This window comes from Pogona vitticeps, chromosome 2 (assembly GCF_051106095.1).
Source record: "Pogona vitticeps strain Pit_001003342236 chromosome 2, PviZW2.1, whole genome shotgun sequence".
NCBI classification, from domain to species: domain Eukaryota; kingdom Metazoa; phylum Chordata; class Lepidosauria; order Squamata; family Agamidae; genus Pogona; species Pogona vitticeps.
Window position 1 is genome coordinate 169,064,457 of NC_135784.1, and position 16,932 is coordinate 169,081,388.

The 16,932-nt window shown below is 43.5% G+C and overlaps 1 protein-coding gene across 5 annotated transcripts in view; it reads right to left on the reverse strand.

The window, feature by feature from the left end:
• The window catches only part of KIF5A (kinesin family member 5A), a 65,312-nt gene extending 53,981 nt beyond the window's left edge, over window positions 1-11,331 (reverse strand). For all 5 annotated transcript variants that reach the window (XM_078384687.1, XM_078384688.1, XM_072991177.2 and 2 more), the window contains exon 1: window positions 10,801-11,331. In XM_078384687.1, the coding sequence (XP_078240813.1) occupies window positions 10,801-10,929 (129 nt within the window). In that variant the 5' untranslated portion in view covers window positions 10,930-11,331. The remainder of the gene's footprint in view (window positions 1-10,800) is intronic.
• Window positions 11,332-16,932: the final 5,601 nt, after the last annotated feature.

A 16,932-nucleotide genomic window follows, 5' to 3' on the forward strand; every position in this document is an offset into this window, starting at 1 on the left:
CTGCCTGGTATATATGGCAGAAAATAAGAATATGATTCCTTGAGAACCGCAAAGGTGAGCCTGTTTATTCTCTGGCCTATTTCCCCTCAATCTCCAGGGGCCCAAACCCCCACTAAGAAGGCTCCTTCTTCATTTAAAGCATCTACCACAACTCTCTTTGTGGTACCCAGAGTGTATTTTCTGAGCTTAGAATCAATTTCCTGTAAAGCTGTTTCTCCTAAGGAAGGAAGAAGCCCAATAAATCCTCTGATCTGCTTAGTGAGAGAGCCCTGGAGCCTGGTGCTGAGTGGCCTAAAGGGGCTTAGCTTTTTTTGAGACGTTGGGTGCAGAAAAGTGGCTGTTGGGACAAGATGAGGCGTGGCAGAGTCAGGGACAGTGGGAAATTATTCTGGCTGGAGCAGCAATAAACCAGAGGAAAAGCCTCAAGAGAGGATGGCAAGAGGCATAAATATCACAGAAGGGATTTGAAAGAGACAGGATTTGCTCAGCCGTGAGCAGCAGGAGGCCCATCATGAGCTTGCTTGATGGCAGCTGAAACAAGTTGTTTCTAAAATGAAAAATCAGCTTCGATGTATGGGGCCACTTATATATCGCCAGGAAAGAAGAAGGAAGAAGCAAATTAATGACTCAAACAAAGAAAAGGCAACAATGAGGAAACACATCTATAGATGCTTCGGTGCACTCATTTAAGAAATAATTACGATGGTCTACCTCCACAAAATCCTACTCTGATGCCTCATCGGGGTTTGAAAAGGACTCTGGCCTCCCAACTGCCATGCCAGCTAAGCACAAGCTTTGGCAGGTTCTAGCAAATAATTAGAATGTTGAGTGAAGGCCTTGGATTCAATGTCTCCCACTGAAGGGCAAACCTACCCTGTTTCCCTGAAAATAAGACCTAACCTGATAATAAGCCCTAGTATGATTTTTCAGGATGCTTGTAATATAAGCCCTACCCCCAAAATAAGCCCCTGTTAAGTGAAACCCTGCCCTCCACCATTGTGCAGCAAGCAGAAAAAGATGACATGACAACTTGTAGATTGTTGAACATGAAAAAGAATAAAACATCCCCTTAAAATAAGCCCTAATGCATTTTGGAGCAAAAGACTTGTTTTCGGGGAAACACAGTGCTAAGTATGGGGTGGTTCATCATTGGAAGATTTGGCACCAGGTGATGGCCTGACCTCAGCAGCAATAAAGACAATAATCCACAATGGTGATCCACACTGCTGGAGAAACTAGCCATTCCAGTGAAATTACAGTTCTTCAGGATACTGTGAACAAATCAGAAATACAGTATCTATCGCCATGGGTTGGGCAAAAGCAATGGTTACCAGGACAGTTTAATGCTCAGTTGCTAACTGTTGAAATCTTCCTTACTTTTCCCTATTCAACCAATATTTGCTGCTGCCGGCAAGGAAAATTATACATCTGTATTATTTTGTAACTTAACCAAACATGTTAACGTAAGGCGAATGTTCTATAATGTATGCTGCATAAGGCTGAAGAAATTGAAATGGTGAAAGATTGTGTACACCTTGGTTCAATCATCAATTCAAATGGCGACTGCAGCCAAGAAATCAGAAGACTGAAATTAGGAAGGGCAACAATACAAGAATCCACCAAGCCCAGCATTCTGGTCTCACCACCACCACCCCCAGCAAAAAAAAATCCAACCAGATATTTCTGCAACTCTTAGAAGCAAGGGCAGGAAAAGAACAAACACTAGCACTTTATTTGGCTTTGCCATTTGCACTTAGGCTAGAGTGCCTCTGAAAAAGGAGGGTCTATTTAGAAATAATGGCTAATAGCCCTGAATAAATCCATCTTCTGTTAACACTCCTGATCTATTTTACAACTGCTTAAACTAGTGCACATCATCACATCTTTTGGTCATGAATTCCATAAATATGATTATGGAGTTACAGAATGTCTATGAGTAAAGAAACAGCTATTCAGTGCAATACAGTATTAGGTTTCTGTCCCTGGTTCTCTTACGCCTGCTCAGTTTGCATATGCCATTTGGATCCTGGTAAATTATTAATACAGCATCTGGTTTCTTTAACGGCTACTCCAAGGTCTGAAGCAGCAGCAAATATAGCAACAGCAGAATGAAAAATGGGGCAGTGGTGTTTATAGGCATAGATAGCCCATTTCTGATTACTGCAGGTTCTTGCAAACATTGCCTACAGTTTCTTCAAAGGTATGGAGCCAGGGGTCAGGAGTTTGATTCCCTATTGTGCCTTGTAAGAAAAGACACAGTCTGTGTGGCCTTAGGCAAGTTACATGGTCCCAGAGTTCGTCCAGAAGCAGGGCATGGTGAACCACTTCCAAGTACTCTCTACCAAGAAAACCTTGGTAAAGTTTGTCGTAAGTCACAGCTGATTTGACAGCACGTAGTTGTTATTGCCTCTATAACCATAAGGGATAGAAACTTGCTTTCATAACACAGGCAACAGAACTGAGATTAACAGGTCTCCAAATTCACAGTTAGCTGCCTGATTCCAAATTATACTAGACAAGCAACACAACTTTTAGAAAATCTCCACCCATGTATTTATTATCATTCAAGTTACCATACATTCACCATAACATTAAGCCCACCCTCCTCCCAACATAGACACATCCCGAGATAGAGGGATAAACTGGTGCCCAATCATGCAGTAATTAAAATAATCTGCAGTGGCGAGAGAAGAATATCTTACGTAAAACTACATTAAGAGCCACAGATGTCTGACTCCAGTGTCACCTTCTCTCATCTACACGTGAATAAGCACGGCCAAATGCAGCCACAAAGCCTCCTGCATCCCTTGTGAGATTTTCTGCAGCAGCCTTCTCCTCATGGTTGCCAGGATACAAATATTCTTGGATGGTTCTCTTCCCCCCCTCCCACCACCAAGATGAGAGGTGCCCATTTCTCTTCTACCTAAAAGCGGCTGTCATATTCCGTTTGCAGAGAATGCTAAGACTCCTAGTGGACAGAAAGGGAAAGCTCTTTTCACATCCTTGTGGGTAATTAATAATACCGAGGAAATCAAATTTGGCAGGGGGTTCTGATCAGAGAAGTATTTAATGTAATAGTTAATCCAGACTTCTTAGAGACCACCCCACAGAGCCCTCAACCCCCTCTGGAGGTGGCCTTCAGACACACTATGCAATTTTTTTCTCAACACATGTGTGCCTTGGGCTGTAACCCTGTTCCTACTTATCTGGGAGAAAGCTGAACCCATTTAGGACTTATCAACAGATATGCACCAGACTGGCCTGGGTTGTTATAAGTCATTTTCATTCCAAGTGGAAGATCATCTACAGTGTATGGGAGAGGGATTCAAGATCAAAGGAGAAGTATTTAATTTTAAAGCAGATGGGAATAAATTTAAGATGGGTCATGAAAGCCTGGAGCAAGTATAATCCTGGAGCCAGTTCTTAAAAAGCTCTCTGCCTCCTAGGTTCCAGATGGCCCCTGCCTGGATGAAATGCCCAATTCTTTCCCTTCAATCCTCTTGTGCCATTAGCAGATGCATGGAGAAAAAAAACATGATTTTTTTTAAAAAAATGCTACTTCTCCCTCCGTCAGCCGCTGCCTGCTGATGGTAGGCGTTCTCCTAGTAAAATTCGACCTGACTGTTACCTGGAGTATAACCACAGCCTTACAATGAGTCTGGACAGCCTTCTTTGAAGCAACCAACTTTAATAAGGGCCTGTAAATGGCTGATGCTGACACTGCATTCTGTTACCTAGCTGGGTCATGTTCCCTGATGTCCACGACCACCAGGAACCAATCATAGTCTGTGCTGTCACAAGGAATTTTGGAATTTGCTGGGGAGTTGCCATCTTTTCCTCTCTCAGCTTTTTTTACAGGGCATCCTAGTTTTTGTTAGGAATTGCCATGCTTTTTCACTCACTTTTTTTTTTACATTGCCAGGTTTTGCTCACTTTTTTTAAACAGGGTATCCAACCCTTTTTTCAACACTTCATTGCACTTTGTTTTTCTAAGAGTTTCTCCCCTCTTTTTTGCAGACTGCAGAATTCCAATTTTCTTTTTGAAATAACAGAACCATAAGACACCCACTGCAGACATGGACCACCTTAACGGCAGTCTATTGTTTTTGAGAGACAACAAAATTAGATGCAATAGGTGGTTGGAGACCCCTTTTTCTTTCCTGAAGAGCAGCCATCTTAGGATACTTTGCACTGGGACTCTGGCACAGAGGAGAATTTAAGCCTTTGCCATGCCACCAACTCAGTCCAGGCTACTACATGATTTCCCTTCAGAAGAAAGCTCTTGAGGCAAATATCAAACACCCCTACGGCCAATCAGAATTGCCACAGAGCAAAAAGTTCAACTCTGCCCTCTCACCAACTCACCTTCCCACTGCAGGGGGACACCATCTCCATAGATGACATTTAGCTACTCTCCCTCCACCCCGAAGCATCTGTAGTGAAACAATGAATTTGGCTTTATGATGTCTAAACATGTGCAGCAGTGTTTTACACATGGCACTTATTGCCACATGTTGTTACTTCTGCACACAGTGGCTGAAATCCACTGAGTATGCCTATTGACTCAATGGAAGTTACAGAAGAGTTGACTCACCAAATCCCTATTGATTCAATGGCCCAACTCTAGTGACTAAGCAACAGGATTTCAGCCACTCACAATTAACTTTTCAATTGGAGCCATATCAGTATCAGTGTCTCAGTTTCTCGCATTTAAAAAAAAGCATAATAGCACTTAAATGAGAAGGCATCCTTAATACAGTTTTTACAACTGCTTTTAAAAGAGGAGGTTTTTTTTTCCTTTTTGCTTTTTCCCGCAATAATGCAAGGCAAAATGACCTGTAACCTTCTAAATGCAGAGTATTTTAGTGTGGTTGCTTTTTCATTGGTAATTATTGCAATTAGTTTTACAAAATGCAAAATACACAGGTTGGCAGTACTTCTGCCAGGAACAATTGTGGAAATACAGAATAGCAAACGTTCAACTTGTCTATAATTTATCCTGCTAGATACTAAAATAAAAATAAAAAAGTATTTGGGGGTAGTGTTAAAACCTGGCTATGTGTTAAGCAATGGGGGTCTGCAATCTAGCTCATCCCCAAGTTGGAAAGTGAAGCTTATAGTCATGCAGGGATCACTTGATGTTTAAGAAAGCCCACCAGGAAGGAGACTAGGTGGAGGCTCCATTCCTCTGCATACAGAAAGAAAATAGCAATGTGCAACTCCATTAGCAAATGCACCTTTTGCCTAGTTCTATCACTAACATTTAGTCTCTAGCTTTGTTACTCAAGAATGCTGCCAAATCTCTCTCTCTCTCTCTCTCTCTCTCTCTCTCTCTGTGTCTGTGTGTCTGTGTGTGTGCGAGAGAGAGAGAGAGAGAGAGAGAGAGAGAGAGATCCTATGGATCGCCATTATCAAATTCTTCATTAGTTTAAAAGGAAATGTATTGCTGGTGGTGAAAACCTCTAGAACCGGTTGACTGACCTGGATCAACACTTCTGTTTACCTTTTCCAGATCTCCTTGGCATCTGTCACCTTGGGCACTTACACATCAGAATTTACCACAGCGTCGCTGCATTTCTCCAGGGCCTCCTTCTGACAGATTGGCAGGCCTGTGCAATCTTAGACTGCAGGTGATGTGACAAATTACTCATGCTATATGTCTAAATTAAAAATGAAAGCAGGTTTCTCTGCTGAGGAAGTCAGTGTGTCAGGGAGAAGCCTTTCTACCTGGCATCTTGTTCTGGAGTCAGTTTGGGACATTTGATGAAGGGAGTGGCAAGACATTTTTCTGCCCGATGTACCACAGGTAGTGGTGCCCTCATCTACTCTGACCGTAAGACCACAGCATCTATTCAGAAGCATCTTGGCAGATGAGGCAGAAAATCCTGCAAGCACTTCTTGCTGCTCTTGGGAGTAAAACACAGTACATATACAGAGTATACAGTAATAAACAAAATTAAATAACCAATACTTTCCTGTCCTTTCATGACTTCCTGAATCCCTTCCCCGAGGCAACCACTTCTTTCTACCTCAGTGCAGGGCTAGCTGTCCAAAGGGTGTTAATTAAGTGAAACTTGAGATTCTGCTCTGCCTCACACCTGCTGTCTGAAGTAGAGCAAGTGGGCATTAGGGAGAGAGTATTTTGCTGCTGCTGCTGTTGTTGCCCAGAACTTCCTGTCTACAAGCAGCCCATGGTCCTGCCAACAGGCAATCAGGGGGATACTCATTGTAAAATGCTGGGCTGAGTTAAACTGCACACACTCCTGCTTCACCTGTGATCCACCAGGATCGATCTACATATGAATTAGAAGATGGGTACACAGAACTGCATCTGGAGGTGCATTTCATGTTTAATGATGCCCATGTGGCCTCCCAATGAGTCCTTTACTCTGTCTGCTCCAGGCACTGTGGAGACATTTTGTGGTGGTGGTGGTTTTTAAACAAGCCTTCTAACAAGCTGTAAGCCTCGGTTTCTGGACTACTAGAACCCTAGCAAGTTAAATAAAATAATTCTGCAGGGCAATAACCTTTTCTGGGTTTATCTAGAAAACTCAAGCTTTCCTCTTCAGCAGGGTAGGGACTCTTCTTTTTGTCTAGCTGTAGGCTTTAAAATATGTTTTAAAATCCCAGTAATTTAATAATAGGATTGTTTTATGTTGCTTTGTTTTATGCTTGTGGGTGTCTTCATTCTCCCTGGGAATGGAAGATATTGGATTTAATTTTCTGGAGGGGGGGAGAAAGAAAACAAGGAGATGATAGCCAGCAAGGTGTAAACTACATCTATTGTAAGATACAATTGAGAGCTTGCAATCTGAGCAACCCATCCTGCCTTTCTCGATGTATCTGTTCCAAATGAGGAATGGAATGTGACCGATTATTATTAAAGAGAGGAAATTTTGTTTAAAGCAGAATGCTTTCCCGAAAAAGGCTTCCTTGGTGCTGTAGTCTCTGACATACTGATACAGTACTGTATTGTGTTATGTGCTATCAAGTCAGAACTGACTACCCTAATGGGATTCTCAAGGATGCTAATTCATGTTTAAGGAGTGGTTTTACCAGCTCCACTTCCCCAGTCGGTTTCCACAACTGAGTGGGCATTTGAACCCAGGCCTCCTGAATCCTAGTCTGCCACTCTATCCAGTATAGCACACAGGGTATGTGGATACCAAGTGGTAACGTCAAGTTATTTTTCGATCCTTTGCATGGTTGTTCTTCAATATTGCTGAATTTTATGTTGCTGATGATATTATTCCATTTGTATATTTTGTGGTTATAATATTCACTGAAAAGGAACCAGAGAGGTGGTATGTAAATACTATAAACTGCTAGTTAATTAAATAAAACTATTTAACATTGCTTTTGTTTCATGAATGTATTATTGTTTTTTAATTAAGGCAGGAGGATAGAATTCCCCTACTGTCCTTCCATCATTGTTGTTTTCCAACCCCCATCAAACCTCCCCTCCCCAGGTAATGTGGGGTGGAATTGTAGTCGTACAAGTTTCACAAGACACAAGAAGAATGAACGGTGGGATCTGGGAAGATATGGGGACAAAGGGGTGGGGGAGATAGACTGCTAGCAAACCTTTTTGCTATCTGGGTATTGTGATGTTCTCTGGCTGACAACGTGGAAAACCCTGTAATCCTCAATGACACTTTGTGTACATGCCATCTGTTTAATATGTATACTGTACTATAAATCTTAATCTTTCAAATTTGCGTACTTCATTTGAAAGGTTCCTAGGGCATAGTTATACTGGGCACAGAGTGACTCATTCCGCTCGCTCCGCTGAGATTTATGGAAACAAGAGTTCAGCCTGCAGGATAAATCATGGCTCTTCCTTCCATTTTAGCTTCTGGGTAATCATGGAATGAGGTGTGGCTATAACCTAGAGCAGGGAGCAGCAATGGGGGGGGGGGGAATACATTCAGAGGATTTTGGACCACTACTTCCATAATCCGTCACCATTAGATACGCTGGCTAGAGCTGCAAGAAGTGGTGGCCAATAAAAATTAAAAACCATAGAAATAAAAACAGAGGGCTCCTGTTGCCCATGCCTGACCAAGAGCCTGAATCAGCATTACTGTATCTCTCACAAAGAGATGGACTAATGGCAGGGTGTCTTTGAAAACAAAGATAACTAGCTCTCTAAAAAGAAAACCAACATCCATGCATAGGATATTATTAGGACCGACATCCACAATCGTCTGCAACATTAGTTGCCCCATCGACAAATTTTGCTTGTATTAAAGTTAAGGTTGGGGTTGGGATAAGCTAAGTCAGCCATGTCAGCTCATGAAAAAGACCCAAAAGCAACTGTAGCACCTGTTATCAGCAGCACCAGCCAAAATCTTCCAAAATAGCAAGCAAGCTTTCGAATTCCCCAGACCTCTTCCATAATAAGAGAGAGAGAAGAGAAATCCTGACTAAATAGTCAGCTTTTCCTGACTTGGAGCCGATCTAGTTACCAGCAGAATAAAATAAAATAAAATAAAAATAAAACAAGAAAATCTTCCAGGCTGGAGGTGTTCAGCACAAGAAAGACAAAACCATTAAGCTCAATGAATAAATAAATACAGATTGCTATGCATTGACAACAACAACATTACAGCCAACCACCTTTCTGCCTCTCCATCACAACCCCAGGGAGGAACAAGATGAAGGGGTTGGAGGCCTGAGAAAAGCTAGGTCGCTCCCAATCAGTTGCTTGCAAAACCCAAACCAAAGCCAAGCTTCTTCTGCTGCATCCATGTCGAAAAGAAGACAATCATGTACATATCAGCCTTTCTGTGATCTAGCCTGGAAAGGGGGAAAGTAAGGCAGGAGGGGGTATTCGGAAGACCTCCAAGCAACACTGCAGGCAGGAATCACGCCAGCCATGGACCAGGGAGCTGAGCACAATAGAGGGGAGTGGTTCCTTCCGAAGAAGCAGACTGTCCCCTGTCACTGCTCTGAGGAATGACGAAGCAGCTGAGCCTCAGCAGGCAAGGGAGGCGGCCCCACCGCCACCACATTCTCCTGCTGGCCTGCCTGCTTGCCTCACCTTCTCTCTTTGTGACGTTCATGCATCGCTGCCTTTGCCAGGAAGGGAACATTAAAACAACAAGTCGCATCTCTGTTGCACCCACAAGTTCAGTTTGAAACCTGCACATTCTGCTCAATTAGTCCGGCATTGAGAAGGGCCTTCAATAAAAGGGTCAGGTTTGAAAAGGGTCAGGTGGACAACCTTGAAAGACAAAGGCAAATATATATAATATAAACTGGAAGAAACAGAACCTCTGTGTTTTGGGAGATGGAAAATCTCTGCCCAAGCCACCCAACAGAAATGACTTTGCGGCACAGCTATCCTGAATTGAATGGCATTTGTTGGTTGGTTGGTTTGTGTTGGTTTGTTTGTTTTAATTGCTATCTTTTAGTAAACTCAGGCTTGGTGTGCACAAAGAAAACAAATTTGACATCACAGGGTGAAATCTGCTTGTGCAGCGGGAAGAGAAGGGTCAGGCCCCAGAAGCAGGCAGATTGATAACTTTCTCTGCAGCAAAAGGATAGGGTGGCATTCAGAAGCCACAGCAGGATGTGCAGCAAACTTGGGGTGCAGGAGAGGGGCGGAGTTCTAATTCTCATCTATGCCATCATCAATGACTGAGTAACCTTGGCAGTGCTTTCTTACCCCTCCCCTTAAAGAGTGATATTCAGTGGGTCACCTGCCCGTGATTGCACAAGTCCACACACTCAACATGAATTCCCCCCCCCATACCCATTCCCTAATAAAACAAAAGTGTCCGTGGCACTGGCATATCATGAGAAGAGCATCTTTCACGGGCAAAATACCAGCAGGGTGGCTCTGACAACATGTTCACCCACACCAGCAGATAAACCCTCTCCCCACCTGCACAAGCACACACTAAGGAGGGTTTATTTAACAACTAGGTGCAAACAAGATAACAGAAGGTGAAAAGCCCAGAATTGTACCAAGTGACAAACACAGAGACCATGGGGACAAGCATCAGGGCATTTCCAGTTTTGAGTAAACAACATGCATTCTCCTTTAGTAAGCCACTGGCACCATTTTAATCCGGATCTTCTTCCTGTGCGAATGCCAGCTAACATGAAGCGCTTTGCTGTGTGTGTGGTGTGTGTGTGTGTGTTACGAGCAGAAAATCGCCATTGAGGGAATCAACTGAGCTGTCACTACCTTTCAGCTTTCACCTCTGGGAAGCACAACTCCAAAGGTGATGCTTTGACCAGGAAGAAGGGCTATATTTTAGAGTCTGGAAAGAAAATAAATATACCAGCTAAGTAGAACGTGTGAGATTGTGTGGGTGTAGGGGAAGATAGAAATTGTTGTTGGACTTTCCCTTCCAAGGCCAAAGGAGTCCTCTTTTCATCCCAGTAGCCACCTTGATAGCTCAGCTAGCCACACCCATGACCAAGTCTGCAACACTAAAGATGAACAGCAACCAAACAAGCAGAAGGAACCCCAAGGCAGCCAGCAATCTCCTAAGGAGGGAGGAATGCCTTGTTTAGACAGAGATGGATTTTCAGCAAGGATGCTTCCAAGCAGGTTTCAGCGAGATGATTGTTGAAGACCCAAGAGGGCGATGTGTATACATTTAATCTAAGAAGCCAGTGGGTGCTTTGGGGGAGACTCACGCCCAAGGGCAAACCTGCCTTACAGAAACAGGCCCAGCTCCTAAGAAAATCGAGGCGCCTCGAAGCCATCCCTGCTGCAGCCCAGCCCGCCCCAATCCTGCCCCTGGGTCGCCCCCGCCCCTCTCCATCGCCTTGGCGCGCACTTACCCCAATGATGACGGTGTCATCCCCCTGGAAAACGGGGATGAATTTATCCCCCCGGAGGATCTCCGACTGGTTCAAGGGCCGGAACCTACAGAGGACTTTGATGCTGCATTCATTGACTTCCGTCGTCATGCTGGCGGGCTGGGCGGTTTTGTGGGGCTGGTGTCCTGATGGAGGGAGGCTTTTGTCGTCTGGGAAGCGAAGAGGTGGCGGCGACGAAGACGAAGAGGAGGTGGAAGAAAAGAGGCAATTCCCAAGGGAAGGTGTGTGCGTTTGTGTGGGGGGGGGGGAGAGGAGGGGGGCAGGCAGTCACAGACAGATCGCAAAAGCAAGGGGACGCCTTCCTTGATTGTCACCCCACAGCGGCAGAGCAGCTGGGCTCTCTCAGCTGGGCTGGTGGGTCCTCCGTGCCCGGCTCGTTACCCCGGGATGCTGATGTTGCTCTTGCTGCTTGCAGTGCCTGTATCCCCCCCGCTCGCTCTCTCCTCCTGCTGCTGCTGCTGCATCGGCAACATCAGCATCAGGCAAAGGGATGGGCCGGAGCCCACAACGCTGCAGCTTTTAAGGTGGAGCTACCTCCGATGGTTTAAGGTGGAAAGGAAGGTTAGTGCCGGAACGGTTCCCCTCAGCCAGCCTTTGCTTCCTTCTGACCCCACCCCACCCCACCCCCTTTCGTTGACCGGTTGGCAGAAGAAACGTTCATGATGCTGCATGAGCGGCATCCTTTTATCTAACAAGATTCACCACGACAGGAAAGGTGGAATCTGAAACCTACATCTTTGGCATAACTCTGCAGACCCCATTTTGAAACCGATCTGCCCGTGATTTCTGGAATTGTTTTGTTTCTTCTGAACCACCACCCGCCTGGTGAAAATGGGTGGTGCTCAGCGTTGGATTCGACTGCAGGCAGGTTCTCAACCAGAGATTTAAGGCTAATCAAATGAAAGAAAAACATGTCTTTTGTTGCACCCCCATCTCTCTCGACCCATTTCCAAAAGGAACTTTTCTATATTTATATTTTTTATAAGTGACATAGTGCATCTGTGCTGCCCTAACGGAGTCTAAAATAATTTACTTCCTCTGCTTCTCCCTGGAGTGTTCAGTTTGCCAATATCCTGAAGTGCCTCTCTTCCTAAGCCACTTCACCTTATGGCAAACTGACAGGTGAAGCAGCTGGAACCAGTAGGGTTGCTTCAAGTCCTGCATGCCAAATGGCATACTGGACCTCTATCCAATCCTAAGCAAGCCTATTTAGCCAGCACCAGCCCACTTGAAACGCCCCTGTGCAGACAAGCCTTTACTCTCTTAGCCTGATTTACCTCATAGTTGTTGTGAGTCTAAAGGGGCAAAGAAGAATGGTCTACATGTATCTGTATTCCATTGGTGTAAGAATAGGATATGTGTGTTACTAATTAAATTAATAAATTAATTAAAATTAAACATCACAGCTGACCAATAGTACCCCAAGTGTGTTTTCATGCTGACATAGAACATGTATTTTCTGGGCACTGCTTGGTGTTGAACATAGGAAATGTCAGAATTTCCCTTAAATGACTCTGCCTTAACCCTAATGGCAGATGCGCAGTAAAGACTTGTTTAGGGCTGAAAGGAGAAAGGCACTCTGCAAGCACTCAGAGACACTCTTTGTAGTCATTGCACCACAAAAACCCTGGAATCTGCCTTATATGAGGTCAGACAACTTGTCTGGCTTATCCAGCATTGTCTACTCTGACTGGCAACAGATCTCAGGCAGAAGTGTGCATGCCTGTGTTTCCAGACTACAACTCCCAGAATTCCCTGGATAACATAAATGTCCAGAAAATTCTGGGAGCTATAGTCCAAAAACAAAAATCTGCACACCTCTAACTCAAGACCTCAGATAGATGATCCTTCCCAGACCTGATATGTGATCCCTTTTAAAGGAAAGATGTCAGTCATCGATCTTGGGGGTGGAGGCTTTGATACACAACCCATGCTGTCTGCCACTGAGCGACAGTTCCTCTTCACAGGACCTAAAGCTGAGTAGAAGTGATACTTGCAGATGAGGTTCTGATTGTGCTATCATTCTACCTTGTTCACCAAACATGGCTTGTAATCCTCTTGCGTTTTCTTACTGTTGCTTTAATTACACACACACACACACACACACACACACACACACACACACATACACACACACACACACACACACACAAATACTTGTCCAAATGATTCTGTTTGTTCTCAGGTTAAAAAAAAGTGCAGACCAGGCTACAATTTAATTATGCAGGCTACATCTCTCCCCCCCCCCCACAGCTGGGGATTCAATTTACCCATCTCAGAAGGCTGAATCAACCTTGAGCCAGCTACCTGGGAATTGAATCTGGGTTGTCAGCAGAGTTTTAGATGCAGTACTGCAGTTTAATCACTGTGCCACATTGCTCCTGGACTATCCAACTACAGCCCCACCATACAAACATTGTGGTAGGGACTATATCTTTGTATTCCAACTGTTGTTCTAAAGCCAAGATGACACTAGGACTTATGTCCCTTTTGAAAACAAATGTGCGAATATTACAGTGTTCTGTGCTAGTCACCCCATCTAAAAAAAAAAAAAAAAAATAGAAGTACCAGAAGGAAAAAAAAAACATGGAAAAGGGCAATAAATGACATTAGAACATTTCCCACACATGGGGAAGCTACAGTGTTTGGGTCTTCTAGATTTAGGAAAAACAAAAGAGTAAAGCAGATTACATGGTAACAGGTTTTTAAATTGTGCAGTGCATGGAGAATTTTCTTTCTTCATACAAGCTTTTGAGGATTGTCCAGTATAACTGATCAGTAGGAAATATGGAGGAAATACAGCAACGTAATTTTTATGCTGCCATAAGGAATCCTGAATTCTCCGGTTCATAACTTTTGTAATCTCAAATTAATACTGGGAGATATTGCCATGCATGAGAAAGGGGAGCTGTGCAGACCCAAGAGCCATCTCTGTGTTATAGGCATGCTAAGAACCCGAAAATCAGGCAAGCTAGTGTTTTTAATTAGTGTCACAATTTCAGCTGCATGATCTTTTTCTCACTTTGGCACATAATGGGTTAAAGCAAAGCTTGGAAGTAACTCACTTTTCAGATGAGTTTTTAAAAATAATTAGTTACATTTTGCAGTAACAAACTGGGGGAAAGGGTTTTTAAAATGGGGGTGGGGGTGGAGATCCACTACAACAGTTATGGATGTGATTGATTATTTAACTGTGTGCTACTCAGTACTGTACAGGTTTGGATGTTTGGCCAGAACAGCGAGGAAAGGAGAGGAGGAATCAAAAGGGTGGTTCATTTTGGTTAGCAGCATCACCTGCAGCAATGCAAAATGAACCTCCCTTTCAGATGAATAAGATGGTGTGTGTCAAGCAAGGAACAGCTGTTTGTATTTCATCCTCTCCCTGTCTCCTCCACCCCATTGTTGCTTTATATCTCTTTGTATCTCTCAAACTTTGAAGCTTGAAATAGTGTTCCACCAAGTCAGTTCCAGGATTTTCTAGGTACTGTATAGAATACTCAGAAGCGGTATACCAGCCCTCCTCCTTGTGGCCCTCGGGGATTATACCGTTTGCTCAAAGCTACAAATGCAACTGCACATGCTCTGGATGACCTTCAGCCATCCAACTCTAAGCAAATCAGCCCCCTTTTCACCTCCCTCAACAGAACCAAAGGAGTGGATTGGGAATCCTTAACACATAAACTTTCTAGGTAAAAGACTTGTTAATTAAGGCTGTGGTCAAATCTGTGACTGGTTAAAGGCAATCACCAAAACACCTCCTCCTTTAGGAGACTATCCTTCTCTTAGCCAGTTGGACAATGGTTAGAAAACGAGGCACATGACCAGAAGCACAGCCGATTGTGTAACAGGCAGCCTATGAAAGAGAAAACAGCTGCATGAGTGCCTTGACATGCAGTTTTCCTCCACAAAGTTTTAGCTTGAATGTCTAAAGTTATTATTAGCTCACTTGAAGATCACAGAGGGGGACATCACACTTACACAATGAGGGAGAGTGAATTCTCGAATTCTTATTACTAAGAATTTCTCAGTACTGGTAGTTACAGAAATGCTACTTCCTAGCAAGATTCTTCCTGTGTCCCAACAAGATCGCTTGTGCCACTGACTGAAAACCATGGGGCTAGGGTTAATGGGTCCTGCAGCCCAACAATGTCTAGAGAGTCACAAGTTGCCTCCTTGTGCCTTAGGCCACGTACCACCCAATCTTATGTACTGTATATCTATTCAGAAATACCACTGAGCTTAGAGGGACTTTGTTGTAAGCCAGCACGGTTCTTATTTAGACCCATGTTCTCTCACCTCCCAAACTCATCCCACACACACAACACTGGGAATAGGAAGGCTATTATTTCTGTCAACATTTACTTCAGCCAGGCTTTTAGAGAGCCCACATAAATTATTTTTGAAATAAGGACTGAACTGGCATTTATTTAAGTATTGATCATAAATTGGAAGACTGTGTAAAGACACAAATAACTTACCTTGGTCTCTGAAGACAGGACAGGCAGATAAGTATAAACACTAATAGCTTTGTGGGCTTACTTCGGGCTTGGCACAAGATGTTTGGTTGCCTGAGATAAAGCAGCGAACCTCCCCCTCCCACCTACCAACCTGCCTGCCTGCCCTCCCACCCAGTTGGTTCACTATGCAGAGTATAATTTTACTACACAAACCAAAATCAAGGGCCTCTCAGTGGCAGTAAAAACTACAATCATAACAATCGAAATCCAATATATATGCCAAATACAAATTTGCTGTCATGGAGCAATCTCACTGGCTGGCCGGCCCTTAAATTTTTGGGAAAACTGTGTGTCATATGACAGACAGTGCTACAGCCATTCTGTCCGTATAGCACAGGGGATAAAGCCTTATAACCCAGGTGAAATTTCTACCACAACTGCTTTCAGTTGGCATATACAGTAGTTACTTTATCTGGCAATGATTGTTTAATAACAAAGGTAACCTGTGAGAGAAATTATATAACCCTAAATCATGAGTCAAATCAAACCTTGTTGAGGGCAACAAGCCATTCCCAAACTGGCTCATACTGGTACTGTGACCAAAAAGTCTGCTCAGAACATTAAGTTCTCCTCCTCCTTCTTTTTCGGTCTCAGAATCTCATCATATTGAAAAGGAAGGGGCTAAAGACAGTTGCTCAGCATCCCAGCCTTCAACTCTCTACAACTATTGCTTGGGAGATTGTTTAACTTTGAAAGGACTGGTAAGCCAGAAATGGCCAAAGGGATGGTTTATAGCTGGTGTTCGTTTTAAACTTCCGGTGTTTTCCCTGTTCTTTTTCATTCCAGAAAACAATTCAGTAAGGAAAGAAGGAAAAAAGAGATAGAATAGCTGTAGACCAGAGCATCTTTTTAACGTGTAACACAAGGAATAACCCATAAGGTATTAAAGAAAGCTTAGAATTAATATATATAGTATACTAAGACTTTATCTTTGTTTAAGCCATAGAGATACACTGGAACTTGATTATGTAGCCAGTTCAAGGGGATATTGAGGCAAGAGCAACAGCTTCTACTACTGCTTCCACTTACTTGACTCTAAAGCAGTGGTTCTTAACCTTTGTTACTTGGATGTTTTTGAACTGCAACTCCCAGAAACCCCAGCCAGCACAGTTGGTGAAGAGTTCTGGGAGTGGCAGTCCAAAACTCCTGAGTAACCCAAGGTTAAGAACCAGTCTCTAAAGGATGGCCAGAGAGTGATCAGGGCTCAGAGGACTATTTAGTTCAAGTTGTATTTACAAATAAACAGTCACAAGAATGAAGGAGAGACAGGGGCTTGAAGATTTAGAACCTAGAGAGCAGACTCGATAGGCACGTAGGTCAACCAGGTCATGATTGTCCCCACCCTTGTAAGATGTATCACATTTCTATTTAAATTAGCATATTTGCTTATAAATTTGGAGCTAGACAGGCAAATTAGCATATGCGAATGACTATCTTTATATAATGAAAATTGCCATCTTCATTTAGAACGGGCTACGTCAGTTGACTGCTCAGTTTTGATAGGATACTATAATTTAGTTTAGTGATTTTTAATCAGCCCATGACGCTCATTATGGGGATGTTTTTGTGAATTTAA